The following is a 22,159-nucleotide window of genomic DNA, read 5'->3' on the forward strand; positions in this document are numbered from 1 at the left end:
CACAACTTTTTTAAGTAACTTTTTGTTAAATTCGATCTAGAAATGCACTTTTTCAATAAAAAAAAAAAAGTTGAATTTAACAAACACTGAACGTCAGTGGGTCGCAGTTGGCCGCATTATTTCAAGTTAAATTTAAAGCACAAACAAGTGCCAAAGTTGAACTTCATTGAAACTTTTCGAAAAAAAAGTTTCCCATATGGTGCGCACTTTAATGGTGACACTGTATAACATGATCTTATCTATCTTATCTGATTTACTTTGCTTGCTATCACCTTTGGTTCTAGACAAAACTGACTCCCTCGTAACTCCTTCGTAATTCAGATTACAACAGAAGGCTCTCGAATAGTCTGAATATTTGTTTTAGTTTCCGAAATGATGCATCATTGCTTCTAGAATATTTGCGATGGGCAGATACGATTCTTGCCAATTATCAGGATCCTTACATTACTTTCCTCTTCAATTCATTCCGACCTCAGATAACTTGTTTGCTTGATTCCGATTCAACTGTTTGAGATGGAGAGAGTCATCATTTCTACTGGGACATCCAATAATTAATTATCTTGGATTTAGTTGTGTGAATGCGATGGACCATTAATTTTTTTTGGTCATTAGGTAGACTCCTTTTCATCTTCTCTGCGGATCATGACAAATTCTCTTTTTACTTAATCTCTTCGTTCAGAATTATACAAGCCCTCCTGCATTCAGTCCCTTATCATCTGTAATCGTGGTCTCGTAAATTCATGGATTTTTTTTCTTTTTCTAATTTCCTCGACGAACTTGTTATAGGAACCTTTCAAAGTTCCCCATTCCCCAATATCACGATGATAGTTTCTTCCAGTAGTAGATATCTATCTCTGCCTAAAGTATCCTTCTAGGTACGCAAAACGTTCTTACACTGAGCACATATAGCGAACAATCAATTCAATATTCCAATGGTTTTTTATGCTCTCGTTTTTTTGTTTGTTAATAAATTATCAGGAAAATGAAAAATCACAAGTCGTTACTGTAATTGATGTGGAATGAATGAATGAATTTATCAATCAAAAGAAACATTACATGTTTATAGTATGGATAATGTAACATACAAATTGAAAAAAAAACACTAAGAATAATACAACAAATGAAAATAAACAAAAAAACTAATAAAAATATGTGAAACTACAAAACTATTAGTCTACAGGGTGTAACTGAATAAGTGTAAAATATTCGAAAAAAAAGATAGGATCTTTCATATAAAGAAACTTCATTGGAGCATCCCTTGTTAAGATACAGTCCCTTAAAGGGGGTACATAAAATTTGTATAACAATTTTTTTCACAAGCACTGAGAAAGTTACAATATTGAAATTGATCTGACGTTTTGTACTACCAAAAAACACTTAGCCAGTAATTTATTTGGTTTACCCCATGGTTGTAAGGGGTGGAATACGCAACCCCTAAAATGTATTTCCAATGTAACTTTTTGTCTCATTATTTTAAAAATGTATTTCCGATAGCCTGTTTCATTCTAAACAAAAAATGTCTCTTGGGTTTTTTGCCCAAAATAAACCAGTTCGCAGCAAAAATTTATTTTACGAACAACTACAGAGATACATCGTCATAAATGCGAACTGGATTTATTGTTATTTCGTAGTTTGTACCTGCATTAAACGATCAAAGGGTAATAAACAAAACTAATTTATTAATAACAAAACACCCAACATGTAGAAATCATAGTAAATGTTCAATATGTCTACCTTCAAACATTACGCATGCGTCTAGACGTCGGCGCATCAAGCCACGTATTCGCTCAAATATTCCTGGAATATCTCTGATTATCCTGCACGCATGGATGATGCGGTTTCTTAAGTCCTCTACATCGCGAACAGGAGTACGATAAACCAAATGCTGTAAATGGCCCCAAATAGAGAAATCGAGAGGATTGAGATCCGGGGATCGAGCGGGCTAGTTCTGTGGTCCTCCTCGACCTATCAACTGATTTGCATATGTTTCAGTTAAATGCTGACGTGCTTCTTGACTAAAATGGACGGGATCCCCATCATGCATAAAAAACATATCCCTTCTGACGCCCAAAGGAACTTCCTCCGGCAGTACTGGATGCACTTCTCTTAAAAATTGAACATATGCCTCACCATTTAATCGAGGAGGTATAAAATGAGGCCCAATCAAATCATCCCCGATAACTCCGAGCCACACGTTAAAAGAAAACTGTTCTTAATGGTTAGTTTCGACAATAGCGTGAGGGTTTTCATCAGCCCATATGTGGTAATTATGAAAATTAATAATCTTGTCCCGAGAAAATCTACATTCGTCTGTGAATTCTATCGTCTTCAGAAAGTCACAATTTCTTCTAATCATTTCCATCATCCAATTGCAAAATTCAAGACGGTTCGGAAAGTCTCGCGGTAACAGTGCATGTACTCGTTAAAATTCGAAATACCGTCATATGATCAACATTTAGCTGGAAAGAAATCTTTCTAGTACTGGTAGTAGGTTGTTCTTCAATCGAATTGAGTACTGCTTCCTCAAGCTGTGGTGTTTGTACTTCTCGATGGCGACCACAATCCTGCGTTCTTTTGTCGAATGAACCATATTCTCGTAATCACTGATGAAGTCGAGCAAATATTCTATGTATGTGAGGGATGCTGCCGTTGAGGATACATTTCATCATATCGTCTAGAAGCTTCTAAACCATTCCCCAATGCATATCAGCCATTTCCTTCCAACACACAATTAGTATTAATTCAATTTCTAAAATTCACAAACTGACAGCGTCATACCAATTTAATTGTCACTATCGCTAATAGCGACCTACTAGATAGATTAGTTTCGTATTTTCGCATTTATGACGATGTATCTCTGTAGTTGTTTCTAAAATAATTTTTTGCTGCGAACTGGTTTATTTTGGGCAAAAAACCCAAGATACATTTTTTGTTTAGAATGAAACAGGCTATCGGAAATAAATTTTTAAATGGTAAACAAATAATAAGACAAAAAGTTATATTGGAAATGAATTTTAGGGGTTGCGTATTCCACCCCTTACAACCATGGGGTAAACCAAATAAATTTCTGGCTAAGTGTATTTTTGGTAGTACAAAACGTTAGGTTGATTTCAATATTGTAACTTTTTTAGTGCTTGTCAAAAAAATTGTTATACAAATTTTATGTACTTTATGCCTTTAAGGGACTGTATCTTAACAAGGGATGCTCCAATGAAATTTCTTTATATGAAAGATCCTATCTTTTTTTCGATGAGGAATCACCTCCATAAATGGTTTACACTTATTTAGTTACACCATGTATTTCAAGATATGTGGTATCTGAAATGCATTCTCTTGCATCTGTCATAGTAGGAGAATAGAAAAAGATCAGGTGAAAATAGTCCCAGAAAAATCAACTCATGATTATTCAATTTTTACAGATTAATTTAGGAGAAGGAATAGAAATATATGAAGATCAGTTACGCAGCGTCAAATGGAGTGACTATAGGAAACTAACAAGAGGATTGGCTACAATCCTCTTCAGCCCGGCAGAGTTAGCTTCTTGTTCTGTAACTGGACAAAGATGGAGTAGGGCAGGAAGCGGGGAGAGACCTGTGAAACCTGCTTTAAATAAAGCCAAAGTCCAGGCAATAATATGTAAGTGAAAAGTTAGTTTTTTGGAAAGTTGTGTCCTGTTTTGAGAACTGTTAGTTTCTAATTAGTTGAATCAAATTTCGAAATATTTTATTGTATTTTTTCTCATATTCTTCTTGAAACTGCCCGATTACTTTGCAAAAGTAATAATTATATTATCATTCATTTCAGAGAATTTACAATACATGATTTGATATACCATATACCTATACTGTAATATTTACTATGCTTCATACCAGTGTAAAATGATATTTTTGTAAATAAATATTATTATTATCTAACACAGGCATATATAGTTTCACCTGAAATAGGTCCACATTAAACTAGCCTATAGAAATGTATGGACAAATTACATATTTCATAAACTCATTAGCTTGTATCAGAAAAATATTGTCGCATAATAATATTTCCTCAGAGTTGATCTGTTTAATTAAATTTTTGTATGAAGGTCTTTCAAAACTAATAATTGAAATTATTTCCTCATATACCGGTTAATTTAGTTGGAGTATAGCGAACCAAAGTTACAATATTTTTAATGGAACAACAATACCTATCTGTATTTTTGGAAAAAAAAGGTTTTGACTTTCATCTTCTCCATCTCTATGGAAAAGAATGTGGAAATCTTCGAAAGAAAGGAAGAAAGAAACTACACCGAGAAAAGAAATCGATAATGATTATTAAGATTTGAATAGCTCCAAGTGAAAACTTGTATACTATATGGGACAAATAAACAATTGAATAACCGTGAATGAAATATTTTTTCTGAACCTGTCTACCTATAGCAGACACCCAGTTCATTAGTTTACTAACGGCTATTAAAATATTGACAAGCCGAGTCTAGCAACTATTATTAAATCATTTAATAACGAGAAAAACTATTTCCTCCATAGTAATACATCAACACAGAATTTCTAATAAACAGTTTAATAACGACTGTGCTACATTCATCTCCGTGAAAAGAACTGTTCTATTATCCCTAAGACTTTTCCAGAATATGTAATCAATATTTCTCTTACACCTATCAAACAGTTTGATCGACGTTGTACAGCATACAGCACTCACAGCAAAATTAAATCTCACATTCATTAGACATTTCATACTGCTTCTGTACACCTTTTCACTACCTTGATTGAACAGGTTTATTGTCATAGCATAAATTCTGACTGCTACAGAATAATTTGAGATTGTACCAAAAATGTGTTCCACCTGTCAGAGGATCTCATTTTAATTACTATCGGTGGATAATTCGCTAGTCTCTATATATCGACTTATAAAAAAACAATACTCCCTTGGCTAATACCAAGAAGGGCGTTGCATTATATCCGACCGGTGCATGCCAATGTAGTTTTCTTCAGAAGAAAATCCTGAATTCGCTTTTGGCGATACAAATGCCTGAATTGATTTTCAATAATTGGGACGGCCACACTTGCAGACCGGATTCAAGCTATTTGGCCTCTCGTCAGTACAAAATATTGCCATCATCAATGACTTCCTATAACTAAAAATGAAATAACTTTCATATAGTATCAAACCTCGAACCGAGCTGAAAATTTTCGGTCTACGAGGAATGGGCGAATTACGTTTGCTTTTGGGATACCTCGTCCATTGGCAGATGGCGCAATGACTTTTTGTTGATCACTTCACCTTTTTTCGAGGTTTGATACTATGGAAAGTATTTGATTTTTATTGATGGCAAGTCTGCAAGTGTACCCGTCCCAATAACTGAAAATCAATTTCGGCATTTGTATCGCCAAAAACAAATGCAAGATTTTCTTGCACTGACACCGGTCGGTTATAATGCTAACCAGAGGAGTAGTTGTGGCCAGAAAACTGCTGGGTAGTTGAGACAGACCTGAATAAAATGTTCCAAAGATGATTTGATTTACCGCCAGTCTTCAAGTATGCCCCCCGACTATGTTGAATGTTTTTTTCATAACATAGCTCAGTTGAAGAAAAATCAAACTGAATATAACTGCACTCGACACGCGTTTCCAAGATGCCAAAACGCACATCTTGACAAGGGCCTTTCAGTTTGATACCGTAGTAACTGAAACTTTAATAGAAATCATTTCCATTAATATAAGAGATCCCCAATTTATTTTTCAACCGAAATATTGATTTTTTCATAATTACAGAAGAATCGCCTACAAAAATCTACCAAATCAGTGCTTTGCTAAGTTCACCAAAAAAAATACTAAGTTTTCTCACAACTCATTTATTCTCAAACTGCGAAACGAATATAAACATTCTCAAAAAAATAACGAAATTTGTCACACAAATAAAAACATTTAAACGTAAACATTTCAAATTTATCATAATACTGACAAGATATGCACAACAGCAAAATTATTTCACCTGTTCATCAGCTGATAAATTCGAGGCAGCATCAAAAGTGTTTCCAAAAATACGTTCTTCTTCAGTTTTTTTGAAAAATTCAGCATATTTTTTTTTGAAAATCAAGCGAGGGCCAGCCTTATCCACGAGCTGATTTATTGTGTTTTCATCCAGCAACCCAAAACTGGCTTCTGTTATGCCTTCATCTGAAAAATATGTACTTTGATAGGTATTGAACATAGATAAAGTTCACCTTAAAGCTGATCCCACCTATGACAATAATTTTTCCCGTAAAAACCCGGCTTTAACAAAAAAATCATCAGGTTGAGCTGACCAGCTTCCAGGCTTACTAATTGTAATGAGTTCAAAACGTTGAAAATTTCGAATTTTTGCAAAAACAAAAAACAAGTTTTTTTGGCGAAAACATGAAAAAAAAACGGACAGAGAAGGAATGTAGTGTAAGTCAGCCCTAGTATTGAAATATATGTGTTCTGATCTTCGTCCCTTTCCTTTACTCACTGCAACTTTCAAAAAAAAAAGAAGCACAAAGTTTTGAGTTTTATATTCAGCTACTCAGTGCAAGGATCAAAATTATTTTCGGATTTTGTGAAGTTGTCTTAAAATATTTTACCGATTAAAACCGCTATTATTGATATTCAAAAAGTCATGAATGATTCTGATAATTTCGAAGGAGCCAAAAGCTGAATTATTTTATACACGGTGTGAAAAGCATCGAAGTCAGGATGTACGCCGACAGACGAATGTACCTATATTCGCTTTATGTTGGCTAATGCCAGCAGTGATATTCTACGATTAAAATTATAAACAGAAGCGATGGCGATTCATGCATGTGTTTATGTTATACTGCAGACAGCAGCTTCCCGCTAACCACAAAGTGCTTTGTGCTGCTAACATGATATTAAATATGTTCATGATATTCCCGGTAAAATTTTCACCCAAGAGCGGACGCGCTTTTTCCAGGCCCGTAATACCTAACTACCTTCCTCAAAAGCCGAAAAGATCCATTTATCTTTATCCTGTTTGAGGAAGATATCACAAAGTGAAACACGTGCAGCATATTTGTAAACCGATTTTTAGTGAGAATCGTACAGAAAACTGATATTTTTGTAGAATATGAAATTTTATCAAGTATCGGCAGGTTGAATTCAGTTTATGAAAATAGGACACTACGTAAGTAGGAGATTTGAGCCGGTTCTAAGCCTCCCCCCACCACTATGACGTATTAATTGCTTTTTTATTGGTTGTTGTTTGGTGAAGTCACTGTGATGTGACCTTGAAGGGTGTGGTGTATGGATTGTTCAGAAATTTTTTCCCGGTTCTAATCCTCCCCCCACCAATATGACGTGTTATTTGCTTTTTTTTGTTGTGCAGTGAAGTCAAGGCGTTGTGACCTTGAAGTGTCTGGTGCATGGATCGTTCAGATTTTTTTTTCATATGAGATTTTGTGTGTGTATGTGTGTGTGTGTGTGTGTGTGTAAGAGAATGCACGGTACAGGGTTTCATCATGTGCTTGTTTGTCTATGTACAAACATACGTCTGCATACTTCGAAGATCCTCCAAGTAATGAATGCTCCATCGGTGTGAGGGCACCAAGTTAGTAGTGGAGTGACGTCACAGCAATAACCGTTCAACGGCTAGAGAGCGACATGTTCACTCCACGACGTGTGGCAGAGTAATGCGTATTCATCGGTCTGCTCTCACCTCCCTCGATGTAGTGAAGGATGTGACGTAACGCCCCAGACTCGCCATCAATGGTGACACGCAGGCGGGCGAGGACTGTGCTAACGTCTGTCCTCTCCGAGAGCGCAACGACAATTGCTTGTTCGGCTATCGCTCTCGAAGCAGTGAATGATGTGACGTAACGCATCACCCTACCCTCGCTATTGATGGTGACACGCAGGCTGTGCAAACGTCTGCCCTCTCCGAGAGCGCAACGATCACTGCTTGCTCGTGCCGGCAACTGTTATCGCATCAAATTGGGAGATGGGCTTGGCTGTGACGTCAGGCATCTCTAGTGGATAGCAACTAGCAATGTGAACCTTTCACGGTTTCATGGTGGGGGTGACTCGCACTGTTTAATATAAAAGAAATGCTTGGCACACTATGAAATCAGTAGACGAATATATCTGCAGCAGTTAGCAATTGGTAGAGTGTTATTCAGTTCGTAATAGAAGGAAGACGGTGAGTGTATTTGTCTGTTGGAAATTGTTTATATTTTCATATATATTATCATCATGTCCGTTTCAAAAGTAGACTTGAATAAAATTAATAATTTGATTGTACAGGAGGTTGAAATACTAGAGCAAAAGGCCTTATCATCATTGCCAATTGATGAAGTGTACATAATTAAAAATATGTCAACTTATTCTACACGATTTGGTAAATCAATTTTATTAACTTTGCAAGATGTGAGCAATGATAAATTATTTAAAACATGGCTACCAAAACGTATTTCGTTGCAATTCAGTGATGACGATATATCTTGTATCAACTCATCAGGTGGTAAATATACGATGGTGTATTTAGGACAGAGCCAACAAAGTTTTGCTGGCATGAAAACGCGATCTCTAGTTAAATTCAATATGATTGAATAATAATTGTAATAATTTATAGCGAATTTCTTTAGGTCATAGCTTACAAAGTTTTTTGGTGTGAAAACGCTAACTCTAGTCAAATTCAATATGATTGAATAATAATAGTAATTATAATGAATTTCTTATTGCTTCATTAATATTCATATATTAGATGATAATTATATGGAAATATAAACATTACTAACTTAGTTGAATACACCCACTTTGTAACTACAAGTAAAATGGGAATGTGAGTATTATATCACTGAAAAATTGGAGGTTGCTTATTGTTTTTTTTTTATTCGATTTCAGTTCCACCATTTAAAGATGTGGATGCAGTACGCAAGTCAAGATTGGGTCGATGTTGTAGATCTCAAATCATCGGTTCAACATTTGTCGTCTAAATTGAAGGTGTTGGGTGATGGAGCCGAACATGCAAGCAATTATGATATGAGTGTATGCTATGATGAAAAACAAATCGAATTATGCCTTCGTGATGCTGAGAACTATTGGAGTGGTGCAGAAGTTTGTAACAAATTTTTGGATAATGAATTGGAATTGTGGCAACTTTGTGAGGTTATGATTGAACTGAACCTAAGAAGATTCCTGTATAGCCTCCAACCATACTTGCCAGAATGGATTATTCATCACTTTGAATTGAATGATGAAAATCGAGAGGAAATTGAAGATGGTCGCGAAAATGATGATTATGAGGAAGAAGTTATTTTAGATAGTCTGTATGTTCCTGTAAATCATAAATGATGTCAAATAAAAAACTTTGTATTATTTTCATGTTTTATTTATTTAAATCTCATGAAATACAATAGAAAATGATTACAAAACAATAAATATGATATAAAATACAATACGTGATATAAGTCAGTTACAAATAAAAAAAAGATCATAAAACAGTATATGATAGAGTGAAAAAAAGTGTCAATATCTGCTATGAACTGAACCATCCAATGCATTGTATGTTAAAACTGTATCATGCAAAATTAATGCATATACTTTAGTGTTGTCTGGAAACTTGGTCTTCCTCGTCTCAAACTCAATCTTTATATCAATAGTTGATGATTTTGTTGCATTCGGTTGATGGGAACAATCGATGACGAATAGTGGATTCTCTCTAAATTGCCCAATGTCCATCAGAGGTTCACTCATATCTTTATCATAATAACTTCGCTGGAAACTCTCAAAAGCATAATAAGCAGGAGCATCAAGTTTTTTATCGAAATTCAAATTCCAACGCTCATATGGATAAACTTCAGAATTCAAGTATACTCGAATACTATTGATATCAGCAGTTGTGAATTTTGTAATATCCTGTGTTCTATCTTCAGATGTGGTAGTACTTTGGAATGCGATGATGACAAAACGAGGAGTTTCCAATGCATTAGTTGTTTTGATGGCCCATATGTCTGAAGAAGTCCCACGTAATGATGGTAGTTCATAGAGGTCCCACATACGATATGCCAATTTGATTTTGGCATTCAGACCGCTTTTGTTTATTCTACTCAAAAGTTTGAGCTTGTGTTTATCATCTGGTACAATATGTCTTATTTTCCATTCGATTTTATTTATTTCCAAATCAGCATCAACCTCACCTATATACGAGTTTTTGAATGATCGAGCGATAATCAAAATCAATTCCTGTTTGGCATTCAAGATACTTCTGTTGTAATCTTCAGCAAAACCCATCAAATATTTCAGTGGTAGTTTTCCACTAAAAACATGACTGCTTGTATCCAAGATATCTTGCTTCAATTGTGAAAGTCCCCAACCAGATGTCAATAATGTGTTAGCATGAGATTGTCCAAATGATATCATGGTTTTCATTGTAGATGTTATCCCAGGTTTTCTAACAACAGCCACTTGTTCACCACCCATTTCATAACGAATTTCGTCAAAGACAAATGCAATTGCATTATTCGAGAGATAGCATGTTTTCGCTACATCTTTGGGGGTGAATTTACCTTCTATGTAAATGAAGCTGTCGGCAATATCTAGTATAACATCTTGATTATTGATTGCAATTCTGATTTCATCCGAATTCCTGAATAGCGGTGATCCATAGGGCTTATATGTGTGCTCATGTAAACTTATGAGAGAATGATCGAGCACTGGTTCATTGAATATATTCAACTTTTCACTGTTTGTTTCGAGCACCATTGTTATTTTCTCACTTTCAATCCAATCGATTTCAAAAATTTAAGATCACTCACAGACAGAGCGTTATGTGCTAACTGTTTAGCATACACTTGTGGAATGAGCTTCTTTTTATGCACACTTTTCTTTTTATGCACACCTTTCTTTTTAATAGTACAACTCGTTTGGGATTGTTCAATGCGATTTTGTCTATTGTAAATGAAACCCATAACAACAGTTATTCGATTTTCTTCAATTCCAAAATAATGAAAATCTCTTCTTCACTTCCAAAATCGATAAGGTTATTTTTTTCATCCAAAATACGCACTGTAATGTTGTGAATCAATTGACGACCTTCTGGACTGACAGGCATATATATAATACTGTGTGGTTCTTTAGTAAGATTGTAGCCAGGTTCAACATCAATATCGAATGAGAAAAGAATGTGAGATTCTTCACCATTTATATATGAACCAGATATTATATTGCAATCTAAGCGGATAAGTCTCACAGTTGTAATGTTTATTGGTAATGATGATTCATGTATCTGATTTGGTGGAAATATTCCATGAGCGAACCCCATCATTTCTGCTATAGAATTTGGATGTGTCAGATCAATTTCATATTTGGATCGCATTTCACATTTGAATGTATTATTATTGGCGTGTAGATAGAAAATATCATCTGCAACGACATCATTTGGTTTTTTATCATGAAACAATCTGAACATGATATGTTTCTGTATGACGGCATTGATCTCTTCTATTTCGTAAGCACCACATGGAATTTCAATTGTCAACTTTTGGGATATCGATGAGTTGTCATTACTGATTCTAAAACTAACTAAGTTATTAGCTTCAGTTATATTATTGATTGTATTGCATCCATAGAATCCCAAAAGTCCTAATCCATAACGACTGTTCCTATCCAATTCAATTGGTGGAAAAAAATCCGCACTCAAGACACTTGTCCCGACAGCTTGTAGCTCGAACTTTCGTGACATGACTGATGAATATTTTGAAACACATTTCAATTTATTATTGTACACAGCAACAGCACATTTGAGACAATTTACACTTTTTGGAAGGTGTTGTATTGTAATAAGTATCATTTTTATTGATACCAATATTCACATCCTCTATATTACAAATACAACACATTGATTTTCGAGGTATAGGACCATCATTAACATCCGAATCTGAATTTTGATCGTGGTGGTGCTCATAACAATATCTATGTTTCATTATATCGATGTCATCTTGCAGATGCTTAGGCAACTTTTCCCAAACATATGCAATCTCATGTGCAACACATGCAAGTATCACTTCCTTAGGCATATTTGCAAGCATCACTTTATCCATTTTTTTCAAGGTACCATATTTTGAAAACATTCTAAGTGAAAACCCCATTCCCTTGATAGCCTCCCGATCCAGTTTTGGTGTTGAATCCATTTTTATTTGGAAAATTATTTAGAGAGAAACTGCAAGCACAAGTGACCACAGAGAACTGTATTAAATTTCTGTTGTCGATCATAGTTATATTTGATTTTTACATTCGAACATTTTCGAAAGAATCGAGTCAATTCCAATGGTGGGGGTAGATCTCCAAAACTATCGAAATATGTGACTTCTTTCCCACATTTTTTATATGCCACCCAATGTGTTCCTGGTCCACTTATTCCATCTAAATTAACAATAGCTGTCTCGTTTTGTTTTGGACCTGAAGATGGTAATCTATCACGCATAAAAACACCACGAAAATGTGGAATTTTCATTTTTTGTGCATAATAACTGAGATCGAGATCAGTAAGAGGCCTCTGAGGTAGGGGTTCAATCAGTTTTTTGTTTTGTTTGTGGCTTTGTATGGTTTTAAATATAGTCCTAAACCTTTACGGTATGGTTTGAGATATATTCCACTTCCGTGTTTGCCTAATGCTACAGCCTCCATGGTTTTATTGTGACGATTGGCTTCCATTAAAGCCGCTCTGCTGGCTTTTGCCGAATTCACGGCCTTGGTAATACCAGCAGCGGCTCCCGCCAAACTTCCTAGTGCGGATAGTCCAGCAAAAATTGGTATCAATGGTAAAAGTCCACCGATCTTGGGAACAGGAATTATGCGTGGTGTGCGGATTTTCTTCTTTCCACCGGCAGCTTTAAGGTATTTACGTGCCGCCTGCAATGCCACAGTGATAGCTTTTTTGCTATTATTCGTCACAAATTGATTCCCACCAGCTTTCTTCAATACATTTCGCACTTTATGGACTATCCCAGCACCAAATGCAACTTTTTTAATATTATTTTTCTTCGATTGTTTCCTCTTACATTTTTTCTTATTGGTACTACAACCCATGCCCATATGTCTTTTCGCTTTCATAATGTTGGTGACAAGTAATGCAGCTGCTCTTTCCCCAATACTCGCGTCCTTTGATTTAACCCTATCCCAAGCGCTGTATTCAAGTTCTTTGTCGGCTAAATGTCTTGCTGCAAGATCAGATGGATGCTTAGAATATTGAATATCGTGTTTTTTGCATTCAATATCTAATTTATTGATTCCAGGATCGTTACGAGCTAAACGTTGTTTCAATTTTGTACCCGGTCCACAGTATTGATATCCTCCAGGTAGATGTAATTCGAAAGGAAGTTTGTTTATTAAATCATTAACAAAACCACAACCTCTTTTAATTTTACGATCACTTTCAATACGTCCGTATCGTTTGATGGTACACATTGAAATGAATAAGCTAATAACATTTATATAGTCTCCAACCACGGCACGATGCGCATTGTAAAACAGAAAGAAAAGTTTGCTGTAGATAATCTAGATGAGAAATTTGGGTGTGGATTGAATGGACAAAGAGTATTCAGACATGGTCCACTACTTCCATCATCAGTTCGAGGACTCATTATAGGACCTTCAAATTGTGGAAAGACGAATGCAATGATATCACTATTAACACATCCACAAGGATTGAGATTTAGAAATGTGTATCTCTATTCGAAGTCACTCAATCAACCTAAATATCAGTACTTGCGAAGTGTTTTGGAACCTATAAAAGGATTAGGTTTTTATACATTCAGCAATAATGCAGAAATAGTGGAACCCTCCGACGCTAAGCCTAATTCTGTTTTCATTTTCGATGATGTGATATGTGAAAAGCAAGATATTATTAGATCATATTTCTGTATGGGACGTCATAAGGATGTTGATTGTTTTTATCTAGCACAGACATATTCACGGGTACCCAAACAGTTAGTGCGTGACAATACCAATTTCATTATAATGTTCAAACAAGATGAGACGAATTTACATCACATTTATTCAGATCATGTTTCACCCGATGTAACATTCAAACAATTCCAATTGATGTGTGTTAAATGCTGGGAGGATCAATATGGATTTCTAGTAATTGATAAGGATAGAAAAATAGATGAAGGTAGATATCGCAAAGGATTCGATAGTTTTATATACCCATGATCTTGTTTTTGAAACTTATTCGATCACTGAATATTGTAGAGGTCACTTCATCAACGAATTGAGCTATAATTTAAAAAGGGCATTATGAATACAAAAAACGATTCTGAACATAAAAACAATGAAATGAATTTGAAACGTCAACTAGTAGAGACAACAGAAGCTGTCAGACAGAAATTCAACTCTATCAAGAATGATAATATTGAAAATCGTTCGACACTTGAAAGATTGTATGAGCCCATAATGAAACCATTGAATGTTTTATCATCAAACGCTACTTCTAAATCAGCAGTGTTATCACCAAATCGTGGATCTGTTCAATCTACTTCAAATTATCCCATGAGTACTCCAATAAGAAGAAAACAATCTTTTGATGGTGTATCATCTGTGAATAGTGACACGAGCACACTTCAAGACGATATGAGAACAACTCTATTCGAAACACCATCATCGTCCCACATCGATTCCTCGGATCCTGACATCTCACCTGTTATGAATGAAAGTGGTGAAGATGTTTTGATGAAACATTTGAATAATGTAAAATCTAGAAATCCAGCATATGATGGAACATTTGGCGTACGTATGGATCCAATTACACAAAAGCTGAAAATGGGAAGTCTAGTGGTACATTTCAAAGATGGAAACATTTCATTTTGGGATGCTAATAAAGTGAAAAAATATGAATGCGCAGGTAGTCCAGAATTATATGATATGATCTTTTTGAAGAATCCACAAGATGTTGATAATGAAGAAACTCGTCAAGTATATTCCAAAATATTGAAAATAACGAATGCTCCATATAAACAATATCATCTGAAGAATGGTTTTAAAAATACAAATTCTAAAAAATTTCGTGAAGTCATCAAACCACTATTAGACTCACGACAATATCCAATTAGGAGTAGAAGTAAAATTGGTGGAGCACTCAAACGAGTGAAAATGGAGAAAACATATAATTCTAAACCTGCGAATTATGTGTACTGGAATTCACCGAAAGAGTTAGTTGCTCGCCTACGACTATTGGTAGCATCAAAGTCAGCTGGACATACCGGACATGATAATGAAATAATTTCAATAATTGAAGAATTACGTGAAGAAGGTATAATATATTAATATATATCCACAAGTAATGATCACTGTCACATCATCATTCAATGCAGTAACATTATCACTTTTTTTCTCTTTAATCATATTGAAATAGAATGACTAATGAAGTAAGTGATATCAAACGACAAGTTGTTAATGAATTACACAGACCTGCAAGACGTAATTTTCGTAGAAGAATAACTACCATCAAAGGTTTTGCAGATCTATGGCAAATAGATCTAGCTGAACTACAACCTTATGCAAAAAGTAATGAAGGATACCGATATATACTTATAGTAATTGATTGTTACTCAAAATATCTATGGACTGTGCCAGTTAAAGATAAAACAGGTAGTACAATAACTAATGCAATGAAATATGTACTGAAGAAAGCAAAATTTTCCCCTAAACATATACAAAGCGATCAAGGGAAAGAATTTTTTAATAGAAGCTTCTCATCTCTCATGCGAGAATATAATATCAATCATTATTCAACATTCAGCACAAAGAAGGCAGCTATAGCAGAAAGAGTGATTCGTACAATAAAGGCATGGCTCTACAAGGAATTTTCGATGAGAGGTCACCACAAATGGCTTGATATTCTTCCAATTATAACTAGTAGATATAATAATAAAGTTCATCGTACAATAGGTATGGCACCCATCAATGTTGATTCAACAACAAAATTGAAATTCAAGGGTATCAATGAAATTGGAGGAAGACAAAGTAAACCCAAATTCCAATTGAATGATATTGTACGTATAAGTAAATACAAAAATATTTTTGAAAAGTCTTACACTGCGAATTTTACCACGGAGCTATTCAAGATTGTTAAAATTAATAAAACCATCCCAACGACTTATAATCTTGAAGATATGAATGAACAGCCGATTAGAGGATGTTTTTACGAAGAAGAGTTATTACGAACCGAGAATCCTGACGTATATCTGATTGAGAAGGTGTTGAAGAGAAGAAAAAATAAAGTATATGTAAAGTGGTTAGGTCTTCCTAGCGAACAAAATTCTTGGATTCATGAATCAAATATGGTTTAAATGTATCTAATAGTGACTTTTATGAATAAAGTAATATTAAAGTTCATTATTGTTTTCATTTCAATTATAAGTATGTGAATTGAAAAATATTGCAGCGGTAAACATTGCCCCAGCCATTCGCAATGTTCTGTGTATACCAAACCAAATTAATTGTATACTCCATTCCCGCTTATATTTTTCAACTCACGATATTGAAAACACATTATCATTCCCAAAACTAATCGCCGTCACTTTGAAATGCAGTATCCAACTCTTTTTGCCAATTATCTCTCACTGATAATGCCGTCTCATAAAGCTTAGTCGACTCCTCAAGCTCAGCCTGAGCTTGCATTCTCGAACGTTGATGGAATTGCTTATCTTTACCTATTTTTGAACGGAGTTCATCAGCATCTTTAGACATTCTAGCCAATTCAACCTTCGCTAATGCAATCTTGGCATCTAATGCTTCAAGAGTTTCATTATTAGCATTAATAGCTCGCTCACTCTTTTCAAGTTCAGCAATAGTCATCTGTGCCTTTACAAGACGGTATTTTGCTTTCCTTTTCATTTCCCCAAACCGATGGAGGGGACTGAAAGAAGATAGCGGTTCAGCTTTCAAATCACTCTTCATTTCTTTAGGAGTACCTTTTGGCTTCCTCTTCGATCTGTCACTTTTCGTTGCGGGTTTTTTCTGTCGCACAACACTTTTGGATTCTTTCTTTTCTTTAAAGTCAGTGACAATCGATGAAGATGCCTTAGTAACCTTCCTCTTGATTGTTCTAGATTTCTTATCAACACCAAGAGGAAGGGTAGATGAAGAGTGTTTGAGTGATGATAATTGCGAAACGATCGGATTTTCAATAATAATTTGCTCATTTGGTTCTGGCACATCTGCAAAGTTAACGAAGTCGTTAATATCAAAATCATTTATCGAATCTTGACTCGATAAATGTAATACTGGAATATTTTCAAAATCAGTCTGATCGATATCAACAAGTGGTGAACCATCTTCAGCAATCAATAGCGGCATAGAGCTCATGATTATTAAGGTCTGAGGAATGATATGTGATAGCAATAGAATGTGGATAGGAAAGGTGATGATGTTACTGAGACCTCACCATTTATAGAAGAAAATAAACTAGCGCATGCGCTCTTTCATCAACTGGCACATGCGCTCTCTCACTGAACTATTCACGCATGTAACAATCTTTGTCATTTAAGAGGAAAACTTTGTGTTGCATGCATGTATTTTTAAATGTTAGAAAATAATACAAATAAATTCAAAATATATATATATATATATATATATATTTATTAATAATAGAGGACAATAACGATAATAAAAAATATAAAATGAAAAATGTTAATATGTCTCTGTGGATGTGGAACGTTCTTTGACTCTATTCCTCAATAGTTGTTGCTCGTGCGTCAAACACCAACATTGAAAAAAATGGATTCTCCTATTGGGATAGAGTTGACCAACCTTCTCACACAGATCCCAAGTACTTCTACATGCATTGCATACATGATTCCAACAATTCATGGAATATGTATCACAACGCAAACAACGTTGCAGTGGAGTTGGAACGGCAGCACAGGTACCGCAAATATTTCTACAGATACCTATATTGTTAAATATTATAGGTTCGGAACACTTCAGACACTGTAACTGTTGTTGATGATAATCCGATTTTGTTCGCTTCGGTGGATGAGAAGGAGGCGATAGTTGAATCCGCAACACGCAATCACTACACATACCAGTACATGGATTGATTGAATCCTTAGGTCTACTTATTTGACAAAAGTAGCACACAATAGCCCCTGCAATCATCATTGGGTAGACACACACTTTTGGTTTTTCATTCCACTCTTTTGGAAACGGCATTTTACTAATTCGATTAGAAATATTAAGAGATGACTTACAGAAACTCTGAATGCTCTCTCCTACACCTACGATCTCTATTTATACAAATCAACATCATGTGAAAGTATAGTGGGATAACTTCTCCTACTATTCCACTCTAAACGAGTCAAGTGGGAGTCGCATCACCTCCTATATAAGTCGACTTGCAAACCTAGAGTTCATTCATTCACTCTCTACAACTGTGAGCAAACAACAACAAGATGAATTCTGCAAAAATAAATGCTGCATTAAATAGAATATCTGCTGTTGATGAAAACAATTGGATAGACGAATCAGATGATGAGGATGTCAATGTTCCGCTAGAGGAAGTGATAGTTGAAGCAGAAGATGTTGGAGTCGATGAAGATGAGATAGACGAAGTTGAAAACGAGGCCAACCAAAGCGACGAAGATGATGACGTGATGGAGTTTGAGAGGGTCATGGATGAAGAAGGAGATGATGAAGGGATAGAAGCTGACACAACTGAAGGCGATGGTGCTTTGAGGATCGGTATGCGAACGCTCAATGTCAGTGAGACACTGGAAGATCCCTTGGATTTGTATTGTGCAATGGATGCATACGTATTGATCAGCACAATAGATGGAGAGAACAAAAAACTATGTTGGTGCTGCTTTCGGTTTTATTCGCATAGAAACAATAATGGAGGGTGGTATGCCCATGTCAACACCCACAACACGATCTCAATTCTGGAAATGGGACAGAATTGGTGTGAAGCTTGCGAGAGGCCACTAACAAACTTCACCCGAGTATCTACATGTATTATATGTAATAATGTCCAACCTGTGGCACAATAACCGTGGACCTACTGGTCAAAAAAACAACAGCCCTTTTCAGGGCTACATTATTCACACAAACAGTAGTTAGTTGTATTAGTATTCATAGATTATATGACAAATGAATACTTTGACTAATAAAAGTCTAAGTAATTTGTTAGTCTTTGAATATCTATACATTATATGACAAATAAATTACTACTTTGACTGAAAAGTCGATATTTGGAATTTGATAGTCATTGAATATCTATGCATATGATGAGTACTACTTTAAATGAAAGTTGAAGTTGGCATTTTGTCAATCATTGTATGCATATAATGATGAATACTTTTACATACATACATTTTGTTTGAGACTATAATGTTAACAATGGTATGAACCTGTTTCTGTTTGAAAGTATAATGATAGCTCTGAAAAGAGCTATTTTTTTATTGTTTCAGTCTTCAATTGTAGCCCTGAAAAGGGCTGTTTTTTTTATTAATCCATGCAATGGTATGGACTAACGCTCCTCATCATCATCAGAAACAATGATGATTGTATCATCATCTGTATCTGATGATATACTGATGATGTCATCCTCATAATCATCTGAATCAGACGATATACTAATGGCATCATCATTAGCATAATTATCTAGCTCGTTATCCTCTAGATCGTCTAACTCATTGACATCCATCTCTAACTCTGCCTCTACTTCCTCTTGCATACCTTCTTCCATACGTGCCGGGAAATCATCAGGTAGATCATAGATACGTTGCAGCATTTGTGCAAAATTTGTACTGAAATGATCGAACGTTGAATCTATTCTATGTACTTGGATGGGGCCTGTACTCGTCATAGAACACTCTGGTACACTCATCGGTTCGGTGGTGGAATCAGCACTCGACATTGTGGAAGAATGATATAGAACTGGGATTGATGCTTTATTTATATTGGAAAAAAAAGGAGGGGGTGAAGTGTAAATGTAGAACAATTCAGTGTTTGAAATTCGAAAGCAATAAGAATGACAATTTTCTTGAAATTCTAAGTGATTATTATTATTAGAAACTCTGAGTGATTATTATAAAAAAAACTAATAAGGGAGAGGGAAAAAGACACTGCCCCAACCTCGCAGTGCCTCGTGTACACCAACCAAAAAGTGTGTACTCCGTGGAAGGAAAGGAAAGGAATAGAAAGGATGGGAGAAATGAGGAAACGATTACATATCATCGTCTGAATTCAGGACTTCATCAATCAGGATAGGGGATGGTGGAGGACTATCATCGGACTCATTGTCAGCGTCACCGTCATCATCGTCATCGCTGTCGTCGTCGTCTGTGTTTCGGACTGTGTATCCCATTCGTAATCATTCCGCCAATCATAGGGATCTGGATAATCCCCATCAGACAGGTCCGCTTGATCGGTTCCAGTAACGTGAAGCACTTGTATCCGATCATCATAAATTATGTCATCATAATTCATCGAGTGAGGTGCAGTCGTGGAGGTAACGAAACCTTCATGGATAGAAGCCCAGTAAGGATGTTGATGCGCTGGGTCACTGTACGGCTCAGTAGTTGAATCAGGTTCCATGTTGAAGGTGGTTGATCAACTGAATATTCCAACAGATAATTCCTACTTTTATACTTTTGAAAGGGAGTGGGGGAGGAGTGGGGAGGAGAGGGGATTAAGTGGGAATGAATTTCAAAAATGACATGAGCTATATTCCATGAAAGAGAAAATTGAAAATACTATATGAATTATATGAAATATACTTATTGATTTCATTATGAAACATATTTTCTTCCCAAGAGATTATTTACAATAGATTAGAGAACACAAAAATTGATGTGAGGTATTTGCATAGAAGAACTTGTAATTGAAATAAAAAAAGGAAATAATAATGAGACGAAGTGAAGAAAAATGCTCCAACCATCGCATTGTTCAATGTGTACCAAACCAAAACAATGTACACCCTTAATTTCACTTCTTTTTTTTTATTTTATTTTTATTTCCTAAAATTACAAACATAAACTTAAAACTATCTTAATTAAATATTCCTAACTAACCTAAAACTAATCTTACTACACTTACACTTAATCTATGGGAAAGTTTTTATAAAAGTCACTAACTTTTTATAAGTCTCTATCGAAGAGGTATCTGCTTCACACTTTTTCTCCAGAGATGCATACTTCCGATCTAGTTCGGCTATTACTTTTTCTGCTTCCCTCCGTCGGTTAACAATTTCAGCCATTTCGCGCTTCCTTTTAACCAACGCGGCCTCACTAGCTCGAGAAGCATGTTCTGCTTCCTTACATCTCTGTAGAAAACTGTATAACATTTCACTAACCTCTCCGATAGGCTGTCGCACTTGTGGCACTAACACTTCAGGATTCGTCACCGGTGTTGCCAGCATCGGCGAAAGCGGCACCACCGACGGAGTGAATACGATGGGAGCCTCCTCCGATGGGGACAATACAACTGGTGGCTCCTCCGGAGAAGGCGCCCTAGGTTGTTCCACTACTGCTGCGGGTGGTGTGGAGGGCCTTAAGCTGTTTGGAGCGGTCGACCAACTACCTGCATAAGGATTAGTCCTATTGCAAGTAGCTCGGTACTTAGAAATAGGACCAACCTTCGCTGCAGGTCGTTGGCAAACCTTCTTTACAGGCCTGACTTCCTCCTCCTCCTCGAATAAGTCAGGGCTGGTGGATCTGCACCTAACTCGTGAAGTGGATGCCTTCTCCTGCTCTGTCATAGGCATGATGGATGCCACAGCGTTATTTAATTCCTGAGTGTTGGATGCCATTCTGAAAATGTAAAATAATACAAAGTTAGTAGATGTAAAAAATTAAAGTACATTGTTAACTTACTCAAACTTAGCTCCTCGTCGTATAGTACACTGCTTCTGGTTGAGTATGGCTGGACTGCTCTGGATGACTGGAGTTGTCGTACTGAATGTAGAAGAACGTGCTCCTCGGGGTATCAACATCATTGGGAGTGGAGGGAATGAGGTGGGGGCGTGCATGCGCAATGGTTGGAATATGGTGGGGCGAGAAATGGTAGGAAGTGGGCGGGGTGAGCAATGGTGGGAAGAAAGCGGGCCGCGCTCCGCGCGGCTTACGCCCCAATTCGCTACGCTCGCGCCGGCGCGCTTCGCGCGCCGGCGCGAGCGTAATGGGGCCACCGCG

The 22,159-nt window shown here is 36.0% G+C and overlaps 2 protein-coding genes across 2 annotated transcripts in view; one reads left to right on the forward strand and one right to left on the reverse strand.

Annotated features, from left to right (window-relative positions):
• Positions 1–22,159, forward strand: part of LOC111512513 (GDNF-inducible zinc finger protein 1) — a 73,147-nt gene that overhangs the window by 32,461 nt on the left and 18,527 nt on the right. Inside the window, exon 5 of the mRNA XM_023168649.2 lies at positions 3,420–3,636. Coding sequence (XP_023024417.2) covers positions 3,420–3,636 — 217 coding nt within the window. The remainder of the gene's footprint in view (positions 1–3,419; positions 3,637–22,159) is intronic.
• Positions 20,897–22,086, reverse strand: LOC141482193 (uncharacterized). The gene is made up of 2 exons (XM_074175154.1): positions 21,842–22,086; positions 20,897–21,778 (listed from the first exon to the last, which is right to left on the reverse strand). The coding sequence occupies exons 1-2, from the start codon at positions 21,994–21,996 to the stop codon at positions 21,073–21,075; spliced, it is 861 nt and encodes a 286-aa protein (XP_074031255.1). The 5' UTR covers positions 21,997–22,086; the 3' UTR covers positions 20,897–21,072.

Source organism: Leptinotarsa decemlineata, unplaced genomic scaffold (assembly GCF_025532065.1).
Source record: "Leptinotarsa decemlineata unplaced genomic scaffold, Ldec_3_MD MMD2_tig00000882_RagTag_RagTag, whole genome shotgun sequence".
NCBI classification, from domain to species: domain Eukaryota; kingdom Metazoa; phylum Arthropoda; class Insecta; order Coleoptera; family Chrysomelidae; genus Leptinotarsa; species Leptinotarsa decemlineata.